This window comes from Mugil cephalus, chromosome 21, assembly GCF_022458985.1.
Source record: "Mugil cephalus isolate CIBA_MC_2020 chromosome 21, CIBA_Mcephalus_1.1, whole genome shotgun sequence".
NCBI lineage: Eukaryota > Metazoa > Chordata > Actinopteri > Mugiliformes > Mugilidae > Mugil > Mugil cephalus.
In genome coordinates this window covers 4,539,528-4,560,695 of record NC_061790.1, presented here as the reverse complement: position 1 = coordinate 4,560,695, position 21,168 = coordinate 4,539,528, and the positions used below count along the sequence as shown (strand labels likewise).

General features: G+C 41.1%; 1 protein-coding gene across 8 annotated transcripts in view; it reads left to right on the top strand.

Moving 5' to 3' along the window:
• Positions 1-21,168, top strand: part of lama2 (laminin, alpha 2) — a 213,214-nt gene that overhangs the window by 133,785 nt on the left and 58,261 nt on the right. For 6 of the 8 annotated variants that reach the window (XM_047573377.1, XM_047573380.1, XM_047573379.1 and 3 more), the window contains 10 exons: positions 3,936-4,112; positions 4,976-5,161; positions 5,304-5,422; positions 6,462-6,579; positions 8,180-8,332; positions 14,525-14,649; positions 14,769-14,855; positions 15,186-15,379; positions 18,697-18,839; positions 19,870-19,968. In XM_047573377.1, coding sequence (XP_047429333.1) covers positions 3,936-4,112; positions 4,976-5,161; positions 5,304-5,422; positions 6,462-6,579; positions 8,180-8,332; positions 14,525-14,649; positions 14,769-14,855; positions 15,186-15,379; positions 18,697-18,839; positions 19,870-19,968 — 1,401 coding nt within the window. The remainder of the gene's footprint in view (positions 1-3,935; positions 4,113-4,975; positions 5,162-5,303; positions 5,423-6,461; positions 6,580-8,179; positions 8,333-14,524; positions 14,650-14,768; positions 14,856-15,185; positions 15,380-18,696; positions 18,840-19,869; positions 19,969-21,168) is intronic. The other 2 variants (XM_047573378.1, XM_047573381.1) reach the window with 1 other exon arrangement.

Genomic DNA, 21,168 nt, shown 5'->3' with positions numbered 1-21,168 from the left:
TTCTGAAAACATTCAAATATGACTTGGGTAATTATGCTATTAGGCTATTGTTATATAACGAACGTGCGTAATTTGTCACATCCCCAGTGACTCTTAAGAGCAGCTTCAGGTCTGCACCATTGTTCACCCACGATCCATCATACCTGCGACGCGTAGACCAGTAGTTTCCTGTAAGATGAACTTTATTTACACGTTACCTGCACCCCCAGCTTTCTCGCTGAGGCAACACATGTGACAGTGACAGCTGGCTGCATGCTACTGACTCATGCTCCTACCACTGTTTGTACACTAAATACTATGTTCATCATTAATCATTACCTATGGATGAATCAGAGCTCATTTGAATATTTGATGACAAGCTTTGCTGAGTGGACAATTACAGGCTTGACTTGGTGCGTCATTTCAGCTTTAACCACGCACTTCAACCCGCTGACGGCACTACAGGAAAGATTTCACAGCGTTTTATACAATCGCTCTTGAGATTTTGGAGTCTGGTCAAAGTGGTGAATGAACCTACAGACTAGCGTTGCCCTCTGTAGAGTTGGTCCTGAGCGCAACTTCTCCAACACCGTCACACTTTTTACTGTGTCGGAAAAAAGTTACAGCAAAGGTATTCGATTTTCAGTTATACAAGCAAAGCATGAAAATTACATACACCTGCTTGAAGTCAGAAACAGAGGCCTATGGGAGTAATAGACGCCCTCGGACAGGAGGCATCTACCGAGTTGACAGTCAGTGGCTGAGCCAGGGTCTTTTTAATAAAGGCCCTTCAACGTGGAAACGGTTGCCATCGGCAATAAACCGGGGTTTCCGTGGCAACCATAGAGTTTTTTAGGACGGAGGGTGGTGAGAGGCTTCGTTTGAACAACAAGCGTTCACTTCATTTATTGTTGACACAGAGAGACAGAGAGAGACAGAGAGAGAGAAGGAGGGAAAGGTGGATGGAGAGAAACACCGGGGAAAAAAAAATTTGAGAGTTTATTGGAAAGGGAAAGATTTTCTCTGAACCACTGAATCGTGAGATTACACCGAATCCACACACATACACACAGTCACTCTATCTAGACAGTATGCACATACACAAAGCAAACACAGCACACATGCGTTCACACTACGTGAGATTACATGGACATTTGAGGAGAGGAACACATGTCGATGCAGACACACATTTTTCCAAAAATACCACAAAACAAAAAATATGTGAGAAGAAAACTATGCGACTACGACTGAATGAAAGTTTATTTGAAGAGCTGCATTAATGTAACACAGTTATTGTGACCTTCATTTGTAATCCTGATATGCAGGCACTGATATGAAATATTACAAATGAAGAACTAGACAAACAGCTAGTGGTAGCTGTGAATCAGAGATCACAGGAGCCCCAATCTATACAGTTAGTTAAATAAATAATCACTGTCACTCCTCAGTGTATAATTAGTACAGGTGGAGGTGGAGTTTTAGTGGAGCGGGGGTGGGCAGGTGACACCAAGGTATTTATCTAGCATGATGTGAGTCCTCCGACCTGCCACTCAAACATTAATATAACATAAACTGGGGAGTTGTACAAGATTTCTCCTGTACATTGTCCTCAGGAATGAGGAGATTAGCCATGAGGACCAGAACTGTTTTTGTACCAAGCTGTTTATTTGTGTAAAGTTTTGTATTTAACGTGGAGTTCGGCTCGCTTAATGCTGTAACCCCAAGTGGACATTGTAGGAACTGCAGCTTTTGGCACATTAAACAAGCAAACCAGTCTTAAAGGTCCCACATTATACATTTGTTCAAAAATTTCATGTAGGTGTCAGAGGTCCGACATCATTGTTTTGTTTTAAATGTGTATTACCCCAAATTCGGCCTCAGTTCTGAATTTCAGCCAGTCAGAAAGTAGATCTAGAGAGCTCTACTGAGAACTGGCTGTTTCTGTGTCTGTACCTTTAAATGCTAATGAGCTGTGTCTGCCCACGCCTACTCCACGCCCCTCTCGGGGAGAGGGTGTGGCTTTCGCTGGCGTTACCATGCGCTAATAACTACAGTTGATTTACGCTGATTTACGTAGAGATTTACGTAGAGGATGCAGCAGGATGTTTCCGAATGGTTAGTTAAAATGTGTTACATAGTTTGTTCGTATGTGTTGTTACAGTTACTAGCATATAGCTAACGCTAGCTTCCGCTAACTGTAAGGGTAACTAACATTTGTTGATGCAGCCAACAACAGTGGAACGACCATGATTTGCTCGTGCCTTTGCCACGTGTGTTTACGAAGGTTTGTGAGGAGAAAAAATGGCGCCGCACGATAATTGTAGAGGGCGGGCTCATCTCATATTTGGGGGCGGGTTAATGGATCAAGCAGGTGAGGGAGGTGAAAGATTTTTTTCAATTCTGGGGCCTCATACAAAGGCTGCGGGGACACATATTACTGTTAGAAAACCTTTATAAAGGGAGTTTTGCATAATATGGGACCTTTCAGCAAGCTTTGTTTACAGGTTGTTGAAAGTTTGGTGAAAGGGAAGGAGAAATCACTCTATTTAATCTCTGACGGCATGCCAAGGCTTGAATAATAAATCTGGATGAAGAGCTCCACCATGTTCACCAACTACCTGCTTGTGGTGTCAGTTTGATGTTTGAGGCTGGGCTTTACTCTGAGCCCAATAATACAACCTGCTGAATCTTTTTGTGCCTTTGTTGCCGATACTAACTTTATTCATTCATTCAAAAAACAAAACAAAACAAAACTGAAAGCGATAAATCTGTTACTCCGTGTACGTATCTGGAGTCGACTTTATTCTAAGCGATACTTAATACAACAATGAGCCGTTTTTCATTTGAATGTTCGACCACCTCTCTATTACAGGGCCAAGCTACAGTAATAGATTTCAGATTGTCTGCTCAACCAGAAAGCAGCCCTCCATAATGCCTTCCATATTATTCACACAGCATCCACACATCAACAATGCTGGACTGCAGCTTCAGAGAAACAGAGAGAGACGACGGAGATCTTGAGCTTGAGCAAATGAATCTATTTTTAAGTCGGTCCACTCAACCACAACCCACAGTCAATAATAAACCATGATATTATTCAAGTAATATTGAAATATCAACCTGTGAAATGGGAAAGAGAGAGAAACTGAGAATTGTTATTCTCATATTGCTCAGCAAGGGAAACACTGACACCACCAGTTTGAGGTTATACCCAGAAAGGAAAGACATTGACACTAACTGACTTCCACCACTAACACAAATATCAACTAAAAATCAGTCTTCAAACTAAAAATGTTTTGAGTCGTTACCTGAGTCCCGTTTCTGTTGTCAAAAATCTTCTGAAAGTAGCATGAAAAACACTAGATTTCAGAGTTCAGTTAAAGATAAAGGACTTTTCAATTCAGCCAAGGAGTAAAGGTCATTGTCTGTTCAATAATATGAGTATCCACAGATCTTAAAGAGCCTGAATTAATGCAGCAATTCAACCTCCTTTGAGAAAAAACCCTGGAAAAGCTTTGGAAAGCATGTGGGCTATTCTCAAATTATGTTTCAATCAAATGTGCCTCTCACCAGTTCTAGCTTTGCACAGAATTGATCTTTACGTGTTATTTCATCAATCGTCGCAGATGAAAAAGAAAAATAAATAAATGAAGAGGAAAAAAATGGAGAGGATCAAAGTTACTGACATTTTCCGTTACAAAGCGGGGTCCTCGGATGAAATCCTTTTGAAACAGATGTCTGGTAAAGTCAAAAGATGGTGGGAGTGGATCCTGGATCAGGTTCATTCGGAAACGAGGAACCGAATGTTTAGAGCATGTGAGCGTGTGTTAATTGGCATTTAGATATATAACATGTGCAGGTGACGGTATGAATATTCTTCAGTTATAAATAAGTTATCGCGATAAGCTCCTGGGATTAACCTGAACATTAATAATGTCATCGTTGTGTTTTTTTAGCTAACACTGAAGCCAGAGCAGACAGTGCTCCCCCTGGTGGACAAGTCCAACGCCGTGGAGACGAGGAGGGGAGTCAGCTTCCAGCACCCGGAGATCCTGGCTCATTCAGAGCTGGTCACGTCAACTCTGTCTGAACCGTACTACTGGAAACTGCCGGATCAGTTCACAGGCTCTATGGTAGGAAACATAGCTATGTTTTTTTTTGTTTGTTTTTTAATTGTGATATTTTGTGATATATATGATTTGGTGTTTTTGGGGAAATTTGTGCCATTACACTACTCTGCAGCATTTTTAAACAGTAAACGGTAAAGTATGTACAGTAAATGTTTATTCTTAAGGTTTAACAACTATAATGATTCTTTCCTCTTATAAGACAATATAAGTCAAGGGTGTCAAACATGCGGCCTGGGGGTCAAAACCCGTCCGCCAGGTGGTCCATAGTGGCCCACCGGACAAATTAACAAAGTGTGAAAATTACATAGAAGACATTAACTGCAATTTGTCAATGAAAGTGCAGTTCCTAATTTTTCACTGTTTTAGTAAGAGCTGCAGACTTAACACAACACAGTGACCCAGAACTGAAAAGTAGATGGCAGCAATCCGGCCAGATTGTACTTATTTGTCTATAAGAAATTTAAGGTTGTTCATAAAATGTTTTGTTAAAAAAATAAAAATAAAAAGTTAATTAAATTTAATTTTAATTACCCATTATCATAATGTAAATATGTTATTTATAGGTTATTATTCTATAATGTCACTAGTCCAGCCTGCTTGAGATCAAGCCCCTGAACTAAAATGAGTTTGACAACCCTGATTTAAGTTATTAAAGTTTATTTGTGTGCAGTCTTTGCTGGCACGTACTGTCCGTCTTGGTGCTTTACTGCCTCCTGTTCTTCAGTACAATACTTTGAAGACATTAGTAGACCTGGAAAGTCCTTGCATGCGCACAAGACAAAAAAAGCAAGCCTCCATGCTGCTGTTATATGTGAAAAAATCCCACCGATTATCCCAAATAAAAATCGCTCTATGTCTCTTGTTAGATCACGGCGTATGGTGGACAGCTGAAATATGCCGTGTACTACGAGGCCAGAGAGGAAACCGGTCCTTCCTCCTACGAGCCTCAGGTCATTATCAAGGGAGGTCCCAACCATAATATGGTGATGACGCGTCACATACCTGGACTCCAGATTGGTCAGCTCACCCGGCATGAGATCGACATGACAGAGGTACAGTGACGCTTTACATGAGGCTGACGTATTAACAGGATGTGCGGTGCTGGTTTTAAGTCAGTCGGTGCAAGCAGGTGTTACTGCACTAATTGGTGAAATGGATTTGTCAGCATTGTACACACTGTTTCTCTGTGCGTAGCACGAGTGGAAGCACGCAGATGGCACATCTATGACTCGGGAGGACTTCATGGACATTTTATTCTACGTGGACTACATCCTAATTAAAGCGTCTCACGGAAACCTGATGAGACACAGCCGGTAAACACACAGTTCCGTGCACTCCCACCCAGCGTGGCCCACAATTAAATATGCAGCAAGATAGCTGAATAAAGAATAAGCTGTGGGAAAACCCTCACCATTCACTTGCATCTCAGGGTGTAATAATAAAAAGACTCTTTAGACCTTTTTTCTCCTGCGGGAAAAAAAAATATAATTGCCTGAAAATAATCATCCGAGCCCTGTCTAGATATTCAGTGTTATGCATCAAAATATGAATATGTTCTTTTAATTGACATGTAATTGTTTTAATTGTTTAATAAAATAGTAAACGAGGGGAAGAACAAAGGCTAATACCTGTAAAGTTTTGTCTGTTACATTGTTCTATAGAACCCTTTACAGTTTGTAAACAGTGTGACGTTGTTTGAGGGGCGGGGCTTAACTGGAGGCAAAACACTGTAGCTTGTAAATGCAGGTTAGCATACATTAACCGACTGTTTTGGTAACAATAGACGAGGAAGACGTATATTTAAGACAATATACTAATACACTCAGATTTTAAAAAGTTGACTGTAAGTCTGACTGATGGGACTAAATTCACCGACCCAAACAAAAACATTACAAGTAGAACAATGGTGGAGGGTAACGTAATAAATGCAAATTCTGCTTGGACACCCCTGAAACATACTTGCATTAGCTTTGTGTTAGCTTGCGGTTAACATTAGAATGTATCAAGAATCCTCCAAATAATGATTCATTATTTCAGTCACAATTTAAACCCCTGACTGAAAATTATTATTTATTAGATGTTAATCTCACCTGATGCACAAATGTGCGCTGCAAAAAGAGTTGTTGATGATTATCTCAGTCCAATCCTTTCTTTTAATCATATTCAAACAAAGTCGTCTACGACTGGCAGTGGCTTGTATCTGATAAAACTTCAAGTTAGTGTTTTTGATTTTTCGGTTTTGGCCCCCAAAACCACAAGCTTCCCTCTGTTTTGCCTCCAGCTAACGTGACGTCACAGTGACATAGACCATAAAAGGGGTCTATTTAATGATACTTGTGTTCTCTCTCCCAGTATTTCAGAGATCAGTCTAACAGTGGCTGAAGAAGGCAGACCCACCAGAGAAAGTGAGAAAGCTCATCAGATAGAAAAGTGCGACTGTCCGGCTGGATACTCTGGACTCTCCTGTGAGGTGGGTGTCCATACATGCGCACGTGGGGAAACTTAATACCTGATAAATGTTTGCTTAAAGGGTTTCTTACATGATTTTTCTCAAAAAATAAATAAAAAAATGAATAAAGAACTCAAAATGTCGGGTGATTACACTCATTAAAGGCCCAGCTACTGTATATCACACTAAATAGTTCGACATTACGAACTTCAGGACGTAGTTAAATATGTGTTTCTAAGGAAACCATTCACAATATTGAATGTTAAAAATGCACCACTTTATTTCTGGAACGTCTGTTTTTGATAAATTGTGGGATGAAATTTCGAAATTGAGCTGTAAAAAACACAACACGAGAGAGTTAATAAAATATCTAAGGCATCAAAAGGAAAAAAAAGAACGCAAGCAAACAAAGTACTGCATTTGGAAAAAAAATAAAAAATGGAAACCACTGGAGTAAGGCAAAGTCTCTCCCTCTTTGAGATCTCAGGAGAATGAATTCTATTTGTGTGTTGCCTTCACTCTCGGGGAGAATGAGTTAAAACGTGGAGGTCACAGACTTGGTTTTCAATAGTGTCAAATGAGTTTCCAATTTGTCGTTCGTTCAGGGTTTTAAGCCTCTGCAGCGCCTTTCACTCTCTCCTGCTGTTTTTTTTTTTTTTTTGTCATATTTTATTTATTTATTTATTTATTTATTATTTATTTATTTATTTCCGCCTTGCTCATCCGGGATTAAGCCACACTGAACATCTCCTTCCGTTCGCTTGTGAGTTCGTCAAAAGCAATTGACTTTCAGCCGCGTCGATCTCCTTCTCCAAAGCCGCGCAAATCATACAGCAGAGACTTGAGTCTTTAGTTTAATGAGGATTTCCCCGGAGGCGGCTTAAGGGACGCGAACGCGTCAGGTTCGGAGGTAATTCCACCGGGCGGCCGGTGCCTGGAAGTCGTTTAGGTATTACTGTGTTAATCTCAAAGGAATACAAGCGAACTTTTAACTGTATTTTCAACCTCTGTTTCACTTTGTTGCTCGGTGCGTTGAGACGTGCCAGTGTCTATCGCCTTGATTAAAAATATAAATATATATATATACATGATTTTAAAAACTACAGATACGGTTGAAAAAGTGCCAAAAAGCAAATCGGTAGCTAAACTTGAAATGTTCAGGTCGCGGAGGGCTCGGCTGACAGATGGTCGTTCTATTTGTAGCTGCCGTCGTTGTTAATAAAGTATTTTTAAACGGGCGTTTAGTGCTAGTAGAGGGAACAGATGGCTCTTTAAATGGACTCCATTAATTATTACTGAACGGGAGAGACAGAGACAGGAAGGGAGAGCATACCTTGCGTGCTTGTGTGTGCGTGACTGCGTGCGGGTTTGTGTGTCCGCGCTCAAAACTTACTGAAGGGAATAACTCTTAATTGAGTGTATGTGTGTGAAAGAGAGAGTGGTCAACAGTCCCTTAGAAAAGTAACGATTGGGAATAACGATGTGTGTGTGTGTGTGTGTGTGGAGGGGTGTATTTCAGGGACACGCACGCTCAGTCAAAATCTTCAAATGTCTTTTAATCTTTTCCTAAATCTTTGCTCTCATTATCTCTTTCATTATCTTGCCGCGTCTCCTCGTGCAGGAGTGTGCAGCAGGTTTCTACCGCCTTCGCGCCGGCTCCCAAACATCTGCTCCGGCGTCCAGAGCGCCCACCGCTACCGGCATGGGCAGCTGTGTTCAGTGTCAGTGCAGCGGGCACTCTTCCACTTGTGACCCAGAGACATCCATATGCCAGGTAAATGAGCGTGGTGTGAATGTGTGGGGTGGGTGTGTGGATGTGGGGATGTGGGGAGGGGGCATCCTGCCGCTGGAGAACCTCGTAGAGCCATATGCTGGGTAGTTTCTGGAGAAAAGAGTGAAGAATGAAAAAGGTGTGTGTGTGTGTGTGTGTGTGTGTGTCGGGAGGGAGGGAGGGTTGTCAGGCTCTGTAATTAGCCCTGCAATAATTAACGAGCCCCGGCTTACTCATATTTTGTGTAATTTCCTTTCACTCTGGATCTGACCCAAAGCTGTTTTTTAAAATATGGGAGAAAGCTGACAGAGGAAGGAGACAGAAGCTTTGACATTAAGATCAAGCTTTCTGAAGATTTATTTGTCCAATGCCCAAATATACTTAAGCCAGTGATATTATAACGCTCAAGTTTCCATGGATAAAAGTCAAAGGATAAAAGAAGTGAACCTGTCAGAGATACAATACAAAGATTTTATTGATAAAATTGAATTAATTAGTAGAAGAAGGCGACAGAGATGGATCCAGATCAGTTCATCTTCTCAAAAACAACCATTTAATAATAATAAAAAAAACATATTAGATTAATATTAGTGTTCTTGTATCAACTATTCATTTGTTTATAACAGTAACTACAAGGCTTTCGATAAAGTAAGTTGTGTTATTACTAGAAGGTGTTGCTAGCTAGTGCCACGATACGTCATCAATCACTATTCCACTTTTAGACCTTAAATCTGATTTCAACGTAATGAAATGTTTAATCGTAAAGGTGTTCTTTCCATTATAACCATCTCTGTAGGACGTTCCTTCTGAGTTTGGCTTTGTGACCTGGTGGTTCTGGGTTTTTATTGTTTTTTTTATTGATAATTTTCAATACCAGCCTCTGAACAGTCTCTAATTTTCAACTGGACTCATCTAAGGCAGAGGACAGTTAACTACAACAGCTGAAGAAGCAGTTAATTTGCTGGGGAAGGGTTTCGGTCAAGCCCTGAAAATGATCAGTAGATTAGAAATTAGAATAAGAGCTAACATATCAAAAGAGGAATTCTCCGTTATCATGGTTGGGGTCCCAGGGTCATTCTTAAACTCTGGAAACCCCCATAACCCCTAAAAAGCCCCCTACAGACTGGCTAAATATGATGATAAAGACTGCTTTGTATAGATGTATGCTTTATAACTTCAAGGAAAACACTGTGGAGGCTAATTTAGTGAATGCAACTTCTGCTTGGACACCCCTGAAGCATACAACTAACGTTGCATTAGCTCGTGGTTAGCATTAACATTAGTATGTATCAACTTAATGTTATCTCAGTCACGATTTAGTCTGACCCATAACATTATCCAGGCAAAAATGATTATGAATTAGATATTAATCTAATCTGATATCAAATGTGCACTGAAAACAGAGAGTGGTGCTTATTGTCTCACTTTCTCAATCTTTTCTTTTCATCGCATTTAACCAAAGTCGTCTACACCTGGCAAAGGCTGGTATACGATAAAAATGAGTGTTTTTGCTTTGGTTCTGGCATCAAAAATACAGCAAGACGTCACTTCCCCGGTTGACAGTGACAGTTTTGACCTCAAGCTAACACCTCTAGCTAACGCCGTGAAGTCACAGTGACATAGACCATGAAGGGGTTTATAGCGGCCATACATACTAAAATCTACATTCATACAATATATATTATACGTTATGAGAAAAGGAATGGAAGCCCTCAAAGAGAAATGTTTGTATCGTTATTTCAGTTTCTGCATATTTTGCACAGTTGTCTTTGTGGTTCATTGTGGTTCTGCACTCAAACACCAGCTGGTTTAATTCCTGCAGTATATATTAAGAGATATTCTGGCTGCTATAAATGTTTGGAGACTTTAATCAAAACTTGCAAAGAGGAGATGGCCGTTAGTTAGTAAGTGGTCGAACATCTTATATTCAGAAACCGAAGCACTGTTACAACGTAACGTTCCCCTTCTGGGAAAGCAGACTTTTATTTTTCTCCAAAGTCTTGATGGTATACCCTAATTCATTTAATTCTGTAATGTCATTGTGTAAACAGTTCTTTATCGGGACATTTTAATCAGTGAAAAAGTGTTTCTACTTTTATCCATTGTACCAGCCCTGTTATGTGTGTGATGATGGCTGCAGTCCTCCTTAAAGTGAGTGTCTCCCCACATGCTAGACAGCACTCAAGCTCCAACATGTCAACTTTTCTTGCCTTCCATTCAGCTTTATTTTTGTTTTCTTTGTGCGCCGAGCTCTTATTTCTCTATTCACTTCTTCCATTTCCTTTTATTGCTCATCCTTTTCACCACTCCTCTAATTTTCTTTTTGTCTGCCCCATCCTCATTCCCTAAATTCTCTTCCCTCTCATCCTCAATTATGTATTTACTCGTCCGTCGTCTTCTTTTATTTCTTTTATCCCTCGCCTCCCTGCCGGCCAGTCTTTTACCTCCAGTCCCGTCTCTTTTCTTTACCCCTATCCTCCTTTACACTCCCTCTCCTTCTCCCCTCTTCTTCATTTTCGTAGCTGTGTATCCAGCTTCTCTCACGTTCCACTCCTCCCTCTCTCTGCCTCCCAGCCATTTCTATTTATTTATTTATTTTTTTCCGCTTGCCCATTTCAATCTTGCTCTCTCCGCAACGGCGCTATTAGCATTTTCTAACCGAGCGGGCTAAATTGAAAATGCTAAACGAGTTTGTTTCTGTGGTAATTAGCGGTAACGAGGAACACAGGAAGTTAATGGAAATGACTTGCCTCGTTAAAGAGGCAACTTCCTGTTGTACTGATTGAAGTTCCCATTTTCAGCAAACAAGTCGAACACATAAGACAGAACCCCGGGGGTATGGAGGGGAGAGAGTGTGTTTGTGTACAGTATATAATAGATTTCTGTGAGTCATTTCTGTGTTTGTGTGGTGTGTGTGTGTGTGGCGACTCGTTGTGTGTTTCTGTACATATTGCTGCATATTTATGTAAAAACAAGCTGTATTTTGGCACAGTATCTGTCAGAATACAAGTAGGAATAGACATTGTTGTGTGTGTGTGTGTGTTAGGCTGTATAATAAAAATAGCCAAATATAATATGTGCATATGAAAATGTTTTGAATATACAGTGGTGTGACAAAGTGATTTTCTTATTTCTTCTGATTTCTTATTTTTTTTGCACGTTTGTAACACAAAAATGTTTCAGATCATCAAACTAATTTAAATATAAGACAAAGATAACACAAGTAAACACAAAATACAGTTTGTTAAATTAAGATTTTTATTATTAAGGGAAAAAAATCTACATGTCCCTGTGTGAAAAAGGGTTTGCAACCCCTGTTAAAACTGTGGTGCATTCACTGACTCTAAATATTATGGACAAACTCATCGTGACGTCACCCATTGGATTCTGAACCATTTCTAAAGTTTTAGGACTCCAGCGAACCACAGTGAGAGCCATTATCCACAAATGGTGTAAACATGGAACAGTGGTGGACCTTCCCAGGAGGGTCCTGCCGACCAAAATTACCCCAGGAGCTCAGAGATCAAAGTGGTCACAAAAGACCCCACAACAACATCCAAAGAACTGCAGGCCCTAACAAAGAGACCGGGCAAAAATGACCTGCACGGCAGAGATCCAAGACCAAAACCACTGGTGAGCAAAAAGAACAAAAAGATTTGTCTCAATTTCACCAGAAAACATCTTACTGATCCCCAAGAGTTTTGGGAAAATACTAATTTTCTCAAGTTGAAGTGAACTTGCAGCAGGACGACGATCCTAAACACATCAGCAAGTCCACCTCTGAAGAGTGGCCTCGTTAAAGTCCTGACCTGAATCCTATTGAGATGCTGTGGCATGACCTTAAAAAGGCAACAGTTCTGCAAAGATGAGTGGGTGAAAATTCCTCGACAGCGCTGGAAAACACTCGCTGCGAGTTATCACAAATGCTTGATTGCAGTTGTTGCTGCTAAGGGTCGCCCAGCTAGTTATTACATTTAGGGGGCAATCATGTTTTCACACCAATCTCACCCTCTCGGGGTGGTGTCTGTGTCATTCTCAAGCCCAGGTTTTCTACCAGAGGCCTGGGAGTTTGAGGTTTCTGCACAGTATCTTGTTCCTAGGGCTGCACTCTTCTGGTTTAAAATGAATATGTTAAGATGCTAACTGTGATGTACAGGGTTGCCACTGTCCACTAACTGCTAGCTGGTGCAATTGAACACTGTTGCCTAATAACACGGGGCTCTTTCCGTTCATTATTTGCGTGCGGACGTCTACGTTCCTCATCAGAACAAGTACAGGCCAGATAAAAGTTTACCGGTGCGGAGGCCAAGAATGGCTCGGGTACTGTGGGCGGTGGAAGGACATGAGTAATGATTTCTCCGCCACTACAGCAGAGAGACTCGGGACAGCAGAAGCAGCTGCGATCGCAATGGGCAACTTCCCACTGGTCGTTCGTCCGCATGTGTGAGTCAGTGTAGCAGTAACTGCACAGTCAGCTTGTTGCTGGGAAATAAAAGTCAGTGGTTTTTTTTTTTAGTCTATAAGGGAATGCGAAGCTCGTGATTACAGCTACAGTTAGCATGAGAGGAGAGACGAGAGCGGCGGTTAACAAAGCTACAAAGTTCAAAGGACACACAGAAGGCTTGGTATCAAATCTGAACCTTCAAACATTTTTACAATGACTTGATCATGTAGAATAAATAAACTTCAGACAAACTAATGGAAATGATTCAGGAAAGACCAGAACTGTAACATGGTTTGTAGCTCTTTCTTGTTACCTAGCCTCCTAGCTACTACGAGCTTTTACAGATGACGACCTATTTGTATCAAGAGTTATAGCGTTGTTTAAGTCTTCTTTGTGTCTCCAAAACAGTTGTGACTCATCAGAGAATAGACATGGACCTTCTGATGGTGTCCTGTGGTGTCTGGAAACACAACTTAGTTAGTGGGGGGTCTTTGGGTCCTATGAGTTGAGGGGAGGGGGCTCTGTGGATCATCTCACAAATGCTTGATCAGTTTGGGATCCGGTGAATTTGGAGGCCAGGTCAACACCTTGTGATGTTCTTCCTAAACCAAAATGCCCAAATGATTTGTCGAGAAGCTGCGAGAACAAAATCATGTCATTTTCTTCTCACAGCCCTCGGAGAGAAAACCAATTTAGGTGTTCTTGGGGAGAATGTAACAAATTTAAGTAACATCCACACGGATGCCAGGTCCAAAAGTTTCCCAGCAGAACATTGGATTGTCGCTAGATGGTCAATGTTATTTACTTCACCTGTCAGTGGTCATAATGTAGTTCTTTTAAGTCAGTTTAGTGCGTCCATACCTTCGCATACACACCCTTAAAACCATTTCTTTCTATTTCTCACCTTTTATTCTTTCGCTTTTTAAATGACCTGTCTGTCAAAACATTGTCAAACCTCGGAACAGACTTTGAATTACCACCTCACAGCCGAACTACCATTAATCCAACATGCTACTATTATACTATCATCAAATCCTGTGACGGACAGTTGGTGATTAGGACGCTATGTGACTATTATTTCTGGTTCTTATTTGGTGCTGTTGCAAATCACCCAATGCTGCCAGCAGGTTAATGCTCTCATTCACCAGAAGAAAAAAATAACATTGTTTTCAATGGCATCTTGTCAGAGATCAAGGAGCTGAAGAAGAACGACCTCGCCAGTCACTTGCAGTCAACTCGAAGCTGTTGTCACAGAAGGATGTACAAGATTTGTAACCGGTTGCTTTTTATTCCACACATGTCTGTAAACCAAAGCAAAGCAAAACGTCTTTATGTTCTTGTTCAAGTAAATCTGGTGGTGTCTAGTGAGTTTTTTTTTGGTTTTCGTGCCAGTGGCAATTTTCAAAATACAACCTCCCGATAAGTGAAGCCTGGGTTCTGTTTTTAATTTAATTTGAAAATTAGTCTGCTTTTTTTTTTATATTTATTTATTTTTTTTGAAAGATGAAAAGCCCTCTGGGTGAGTGAGTTTTCTGTCATTGTGCTACAGCTGCAATCATTACGCTCACATTGAAGTTCTGCCAACACACACACACGCACGCACACTTGGAGCTCACGCTGCGTGGAGGATGATGGGAATGTCGGCGGCCACATGTTGGAGTCATGGATGAGTTGGAGAATGAGTGGAAGTCAATAGAGTGCATTTGCGGTTTATGAAATGGATTTCTTGTGTTTTTTTTTTGCGTCCGTAGAACTGTCGAGACAACACGGAGGGCGATCTGTGCGAGCGCTGCGCTCCGGGTTTCTACGGCGTGGTCCAAGGTTTCTCTGACGACTGCAAACCCTGCGCCTGTCCCCTGTCTAACCCGGAGAACAAGTAAACTTTACGTCTTTATGTCTTTTTTATGCTCACGAAGTGAATGCACCAGTCATTTTTATTCAATTCTCACGTGTTGACGGTGACACTAAACCTCCGAAAATTCTTCTCTTTTCCAGTTTCAGTCCCACCTGCGTGTCAGAGGGATTCGACGACTACCGCTGCACGGCCTGTCCCGAGGGATACGAGGGCAAATACTGTGAGAGGTCAGACGCACTCAATAAAAAAATTTAATCATTATTGAGCTGAGCTGAGAAATCATTAAATTTAATAGGGGCGGCATAATTAATCAGATGCACAACACATTTGGACGTATTGCTAATGATGAATTTTGGAAAATTGCAACGAGTTCATGCACGGTGGGCTCTAAAAAGTCTGAAAACCATAGTTTTAGTTTGAGAAAAAAGGCAAAATTTTCAGAATATGATTTTTCAATATTAATTAAGTAGTTCTATATATATGTATATATATACTTATAGTGGTGGAATTTACCTAATCCTATCTTCACACAATCCCCCCTCATCTCCTCCATCTAGGTGTGCCACTGGTTACCACGGTAACCCGAGGATGCCCGGCGGCCGCTGCGAGGAGTGTAAGTGTTCCCCGTGGGGGGCGTTGCCCGGACCGTGCGACCCTGTCACGGGCCAGTGCCGCTGCAGGGTCGGGACGTCGGGGACGTCGTGTGACCAGTGCATGGGAAGGCATGTGTGTGGAGCGTCCGGGATCATCTGTAAGACTAACACGCAACTTTTTGCATTTCTTTTCATCACTGTGCGACCCTCGCTTCTTTTGAACGGCCGCGTACGCAGCTTATAGTGACAAAGTGAAACGCAAAAAAAAAGCAAGATGGTTTAGAATCAGAAATCGTGAGGGCCCCTAACATTAAATGGAAATTGAAGATTCAACAATAGCAGCCACCGCGAACGCAGCTGATCGTTGCACCCTGAGGTTTCACATCCCGTGAACCCTACAGGCATCCACTCCGTCTCCTCTCGTCTATTGTGCTGCCTCCATGGCGGCTCTCCGCCCCGCATTGTCACCCGACGTTGCGATTTTCACTTTATTTTGGCGATGAAATGCAAATGAGCAGCCGGAGCCCCGTTCCCCAGTTGCCATGGGAGACAGGAGATCGTGGCAGAAGTCAGATTCGAGTCATTTAGAAAATAATTTCAATGTCATTTGGAGCTAATTTAAACTTAATATGACTATAATGGCGGGGCCAATTCGGTGCCATTAGCATGTCTGGAGGTAAGTGTATGCACGCCAGTGAGAGCATAGAAGAAAAGGCTGATGTGAAATTGCCGCTGTCAGGTCAGTGAGGAAATTGCTTGCTCAGGTCTTTATGTGTTCAGACACAAAGCGTGTGTTCGTAAATTGGCAGCGCCAGTGCCGCACTGTACCCTGACACCGAACCACTCGCCTTCTGCATCCAGACTATAATCACAAGTCCTGATGGTTTACACAGAGTGGAGCCATCAGGCCGCTGTTCACTTGTTGAGGAGTGATTGCACACTGGGTTTCTGCCTGCGCTATGGCCTTTTCCCATTCTGCCGGGCGCAGTCGAGCACTTTGGGAGTCAGCGGCGTTGAGTGAGGGGAAAGCAGACTGCTTTCATTTGCTGCACAACATCATTCTCATAGAGATGCAGTTCACTTTCCGCAGATGTTGTCACGAGATGCATTATTAAATGTTGCCCGCATCCTCGTGAAAAGTACAATTATTATCTCTGGGATGAAACATTCATGGAGTGTGCGCAACGCGGCCTGGGGATATCTCAATAATATCTCAATCTGCTTAACAATGAAACATGTTTGTGTGTGTTTTTGTATTTTTCATTTATTCTAGTTGCATTTTTTAGGCAGCGCAAGATGTAAAACCATATCCAACCGAGGAAATAATGCAGCAAAAATCCACCTGACATTAACATTTAATACTGTATCTACCCCACATATGATGTGACTACATTACAGCGACGGCTGTCTGAATGAATGCACATTCATTTACAGCACGATAAATATAAAACGCACAAAGAATAAACAGGAATTTCTCTGTTCTTTAGAAATGTAGTAGCCTATGGAGTGCAGTTGCTTTAGGTATTGTTGAATTTAAGATTCGTGAACTTCTGAACAACCAGAGACAACAGACAGTTTGGCTTCATCCAACCCTAAAAACAAACCAAACCAAAGAATGGATCAAAAAAAAAAAAAGAAAAAGAAAAAGCTAGGACACCGTCTTTCCCACAAAGAACGGTAAGTGCCACATGTAGCATGAACACTTCCGAATGTCTTCCCCTCCCCTCCCAGTCCTGTAGTCCGGACCCCTGATGACCTGAGCGGGGACAGCTACACTCCATCACCTGCTCCTCTGGTGGAGGGTGAAGTAACAGGGACACGGGAGACAGAAAACAAAACACAACCGGCCGTCGTTGCAGATCAAGGGTGACGATGTGCGTTGCAGACCAGAAAAATGGCACATTAATACAGTGAAACTGAGGTGGAATACGTCATAGTTACACCTGCCACTACTCTGAGCTCAACTCAGTACAGTCACACCAGATAACGGTTTACTTCACATTGATCAGCCACAACATTAAAACCACTGACAGGAGACATTGACCGTCTTGTGACAATTCAAAATGTACCAGCCACCTCGATCAGACCAGACCCCCCCACTCAACATCATCCCTCATATTACGTCTTAGGTTTGTGGCCGCTTCTTATTCTACTTCATTTAGACCTGTTGTCCTTGTATGGGGACACTTTGTCTGCCATGTCACTAGTAGTAGTAGTGAAGGGTCAGTACACTTATTTATTTATGCTTATTAGCTTTTCTAGTTTGATATGTGGCAAAGTCACAAGTACACGTTTGAGGACATTGGGATTTCATTGTTGCCAATTCTGCTTTTGCATTAAAATAAACAGTTTTATATTTGTTTTTGTTTTTTGTTTTTCAAAACCTACTTCCAGTTCAAAGATGATGCTTATTTTTTATACTTCTTTGGCTCTACTAGTCCCAAATACCTAAAGATCTTAATGAAACGCTTAGGAGGTTAATGGCAGCAACCAAAAAAAAAAAATAATAATAAATATTTGTAGAATGATCCACAGAACCCACCTCCCCACCCACCCATACCACCTGAATGCCCTTGTTTTGTGTGTATCATCAAAATAATAATAGTAAAGTTGTTGAATGTAAGCCTACAGCCTGGCTGAACCGTCTCCATTTAACTATTTTTTTTGCAAACTCTGTGAGAAACTGCGTTTCCAACTATAAAAAGTGACCAGAAACACACCAGAGTAAACCGTGACACAGCGTTTTATGAAACATCACAGCTTGTACCTGTGTAATAAACACACACAGTGTGGAGGTTAGGGAATACACCCTTGAATGACTTAGATTTGACAATGTACTCCACATTAATTGTGCTTACGTGTGTTGTGTGGATGCATGCACCTGCATGAATGCACTGGTTTATTTGTGTGTTCTGGTTTTGGCAGAGATTGATAGAGTAGAAACACTTTTTTTATTTTATTTAATTTTGTCTTTGATTTCCCTTGTCAGAAATTTTAATTTGTGCAATAAATCAGCCTTTGGCTACACACACACAAACACACACTTCTAATTCAGAAACAAATGTCTGTGCGTGTGTCTTGGTGAATTCCCACGTGTGTTGTTTTTTGTTTTTTTTCTTTTCTTGCCTGCAGTGCCTGCTCATCATTGGGGCTTTTTGCCTCTCTGTGCTGAATTTCATGCATCGGCAGCCCCGTCGTTCTGATGCCAGAGCCACTTAAACAGAAAGAAACAGTCGCATACTGATGTGTTTACGAGCTCACACACAAAGCAGAACGAACACACATTCAGTTTTTTAAAAAAAAATACACTTTTACATCTTTTTTTTTTTTATTCCTCTTGTTTCCAACTGTCACGGCAAAACTCAAACAAAAGTTGACACGCAGTCGCAGCCGTGACAGCTCTGTCTGTGTAATGGATTCACCTCATTACACACTGCCTGATGTTTAGCTGTGTGCTATTATCTGTCTCTTCCAGCCTGTGATGACGACTGCTCGGGTCTGTTGATCAGCGACATGGACAGGCTGTATCGCATCATCACCGACGTCACCCTGACCACGCCCCTCCCACCACCTTATAAGGTGTTGTACCGCTTTGAGAACATGACGGAGGAACTCAAGGTAAAAAGAAATGTTGTTTCTGAGAAGATAGTTTTAAATGACTATTAATGGTCTAATTGTAAGGGATGCCATCTCTAAGATTACTTTTATAAGCCTTTGCTAAGGCTGGCGTCTGTTACTACATCACATTTCCAGATTTACAGATTAACGCCTCCAAATTCTCAGTAGTTTGTTTTGACACAATGAATAATTTAGGTGAGACAGATGTAGTGGAAAGCCGATCATATGTGGCTGGCTAGGCTATTAAGCTAATATTGGCTCCAACAGTTGGTTGAAAATGCTGCTAATGGCTGATTTGTACTGTTCAGTTTGAACCTCAGTTATTGATGTGCGGACCGATACTGAAACTTCGATACTTCCGATACCAGGTCTTTGTGCTCTAAAATCGTTTCTCAGTTCAAAATTTCGATACTTTCGATTCTCGATTTTAGGTTTACCAGACACATTAGGGTGTATTTACACAAAGTATCGGTATCAGTATCGGCGATACCAGCCTGAATTTTACTCAGTATCTGATCAGTAAGGAAACCACTGGTATCGAACATCACCAGCCTCAGTCTCAACTTCTTGTATGTCTGTCTTTCTTATTTATTTATTTATTTATTTTTGTCTCATTATGGTGTGTACAAATCTATAATGGGTTCATTATTGCCCCCTAGTGGTCAGAGACCTACTGGTAAATCACAGCCACTGAGAGCCACAGTTGTAATTGGCATTAGAAGCTAATTGAAACGCAAATGTAAGATTTATTCTCACCCAAAAGTGTTTCCACTTTTGTAGTGATTCCAACTTTATACATTTAAATGATGTTTTGAACTGCGACGCAGTTAAAATACATTGGGTTTTATCAGATCTGTTTGCAGTGTAATACTTTCTGTCTGCCGTCCCTGCCTCCTCCCCTCATTTGCTCGTCCTCCTTCTCCAGCTCTACAGCACAGAGCCGGGCGGTTCAAAAGCCTAGCCGAGGGCCAAAATGTGTCAGGACGTTTCTCTCTGTAATTCCCCCAATCGCTCTGCTTCTCTCCTGCAGCACATGCTATCGCCTCAGAAAGCTCCGGAGAGATTACTGCAACTGGCCGACTCCAACCTGGGTTCGCTGGTGGTGGAGATGGACCAGCTGCACAGCAGGGTACAAACCCTTTTGTTTTTCCTCCCGAATCTCCCCTTTAGTCTCTGTCATTGTCCGCTCTCCCCACTTTCTTTCTCTCTCTCTCTCTCGTTATCCTTCTTTAACTCTCTTTGTCTGTCTGCAACACAGACACCGAGATATAGTTTAAAGCAATGGTGGCAGGGATTGTGTGTGTTCTTTAAAATGAAACATTAGGAAATATTGTCCCATGGGTGTCATACACACATTAATCTAAAAAAGTGCCCTAAAAGTCAGTGTTGGGCAAGTTACTTCAAAAACATAATGCATTACTTATAACTTGTAACTGTAATTTCAAAGTAATTAGTTACACTATAATATTACTCTTTGAATTGTAAAGCATTACATTACTTTTGCATTACTTTTAAGTTCAAAATAACTGGAAATATGGATTTTTAGTTCTCAAGAGATGATAGTGTAGCTCATTTACACATCCTGTAGAAGGTGATGTGGAAAAAGCGTAATGGCTAAGCTAGGCTAACGCTAACAGTACAGCTAACAGCACAATATAATGACCACAGTTACAGCTCATGGTGCAATACATATTGTGATAGAGATAGTGTAAATTTAGGTATATTCATATTGAAATCAGTATTACTAGAACTTTATATTGTAACCGAATACCTAAAGAAAGCTGGCACCATGCTAGATGTTTCCTTAAACTATTAGTGCTATTTCACAAGGTTTTGAGATTTTTTTGGTTTCACACACTAAGTGAACTTAACTATAATGTTCTTCGTATCCTTTTCTCCTACAAACTGAAAATAGTGAGCAGTTCTCCAGCTATAACAGGAAGTTAACAGTTTTTATCAGTTTTTTTTTCTCCTCTGCTAATCTCAAATTTGTATAAAAACACACAACTTAATTAATTTAATTAATTTGGAGTTTAAACTCCTGGGACCCAAAGTTTTGTTTGCAAGGCATTTTTAATTTCTCCAAGATATTTAGGATTAGCAGAACCTAAGTATAAAAACTTAATCATCTTCAAAAGAAGTAGTTTTTCATTGTATCACACTTTATTTCATTGTGTGGTACAATGAAGTCGCCAATGTGTATCAAATGTTTAAAACTACTTCAATACTTGAACATTGTTGTGCAAAAACAGGATTACAAACGAGACAAGTTTAAGAGCATAAATACAAAAGCTTCAATCGTAAAACTTGGTGAGGTTTTGTACCTTGT